Source organism: Colobus angolensis, unplaced genomic scaffold (assembly GCF_000951035.1).
Source record: "Colobus angolensis palliatus isolate OR3802 unplaced genomic scaffold, Cang.pa_1.0 Scaffold171, whole genome shotgun sequence".
In the NCBI taxonomy this organism is placed as follows: Eukaryota; Metazoa; Chordata; class Mammalia; order Primates; family Cercopithecidae; genus Colobus; species Colobus angolensis.
This window is the reverse complement of record NW_012114833.1, coordinates 472249-473820: the sequence shown is the minus strand read 5'-3', so window position 1 is coordinate 473820 and position 1572 is coordinate 472249. Positions and strand designations below refer to the sequence as shown.

Sequence of the window (1572 nt, the reverse complement as noted above, 5' to 3'; positions counted from 1 at the left end):
GGAGGCGCGGGGAACCTGGAGAGGGTCCAGCCCGCGGGGCCCCGGCCAGAGGCGGGAAGGGGCTCCAGAGCTTCGGTGAGTGGAGCTGCCCGCCCCAGACTTGGGACTGGGGGAGGCTTGAGGTAGGGGACCTTGGCCCAGGTTCGAGTCCCGGGCCTCATTCCCAATCCGCTGTGTGACCTTGGACAAGTCTCTTTCCCTCTCTGAGCCTCAGCGGCCTCAGCTGTGAAATGGAGTCAGGGAAAGTACGCTGAGAGTTCACACAGACCGAGGTTTGGGGAAGGAACTCCTGCCTTCCTCTTCTTTGTGGTCGCCTTGCTCAGGACATTGACAGCAAAATGAGGATGGTGGGAGTATCTCTAAGTCTCAAGTGACCTTGAGCAAGTCCCTTGCCGTGACTCACGCTTTCATCATCTACAAAATGAGTGGGCTAACCTCTTTTAAGATGTCCTTAATGTTCCGGCGTTATTGGTGTAGAAGGAGACAAGGTAATGAGTACCCATTCACCGCAATGCTTCCCCTTTAGGGGTGTGATAGAATACCTTCTCCAAGGTTTGACTAGCCCCTGGCGTGAATTCCCCTTAGTTCTTGAATTCTGTGGTTCTGTTTGTTCTCCATCGCTCCTTGTAACTGGAGAAGTGACTTCATCCATGAGTTGCTTGGCACCGCTTCACAGCAGAGCAACACCAATATCTTCACTGGCCTAAAATCAAAGAGTGGTTGCAAGGAAAAGTCTGACTTTCCAACCTTTTTGTTTGTATTTCAATGGCAGGGAGGCAAGATGACTTCTCTCCCCCAAGCTTGGAACAGCTAAAGGGAAAAACAGTGCAAGATGAGAACAACAAAGGTCTACAAACTCGTCATCCACAAGAAGGGCTTTGGGGGCAGTGGTCAGTATCGATTGGTCTTTAGAGGTTTTGTAAGTTGGCTGAGGTTCTGGTGTGTGCAATGCCTTGAAATTACATACTGACTCGTGACAATTGAGGCTAAACAGGCAGCTAAACAGACTAAAGCAGCAGCTATCGTACAGTAACTAGGAGGATGGCAGGACCCTTCTAAATGCATTTGCATTCAGACTTTTAAGGCACATTATGAGTGCTGCCGGTTTACTACCTTTCTTTTTTGCATTGTTTATTACAAATCTTCTGTGCATGTTCCATAAAATTCCAGCCTGCAGTGGTTTGGCAGGTAAGAGAAACTAAAACTATATATCAGTTTTTATACTGAGTGAGAGAGAAGCAGCATAGATGTGCACAGAGCAAGTATGATCAAAGCATGAACTTTTGCCTGGCTTCTAGGCATGGGAAGAAGGGCCAGGATACAGCATGGTATCCTGCACTGAACTATAGTCTGAATATCTGCTCTACTTCTAATTTTCTTGGTGACCTTGAACAAGCTCCTAGTGTACCTTATTTGAAAGTTGAAGGGCTTTAGAATAGTTTCTCTTAACATCTATTTTTTTTTTCCTTTCTTTTCTTTTCTTTTTTTTTTTTTGAGACATGGTCCCCCATTTGCCCAGGCTGGTCTGGAACTCCTGAGCTCAAAGGATCCTTCCACCTCAGCCTCCCTAGT

The 1572-nt window shown here is 47.3% G+C and overlaps 1 protein-coding gene across 1 annotated transcript in view; it reads left to right on the top strand.

The window, feature by feature from the left end:
* The window catches only part of DEPDC5 (DEP domain containing 5), a 227493-nt gene continuing 225921 nt past the window's right edge, over positions 1–1572 (top strand). The window contains 2 exon segments of the mRNA XM_011938349.1: positions 1–75; positions 773–890. Coding sequence (XP_011793739.1) covers positions 833–890 — 58 coding nt within the window. The 5' untranslated portion in view covers positions 1–75; positions 773–832.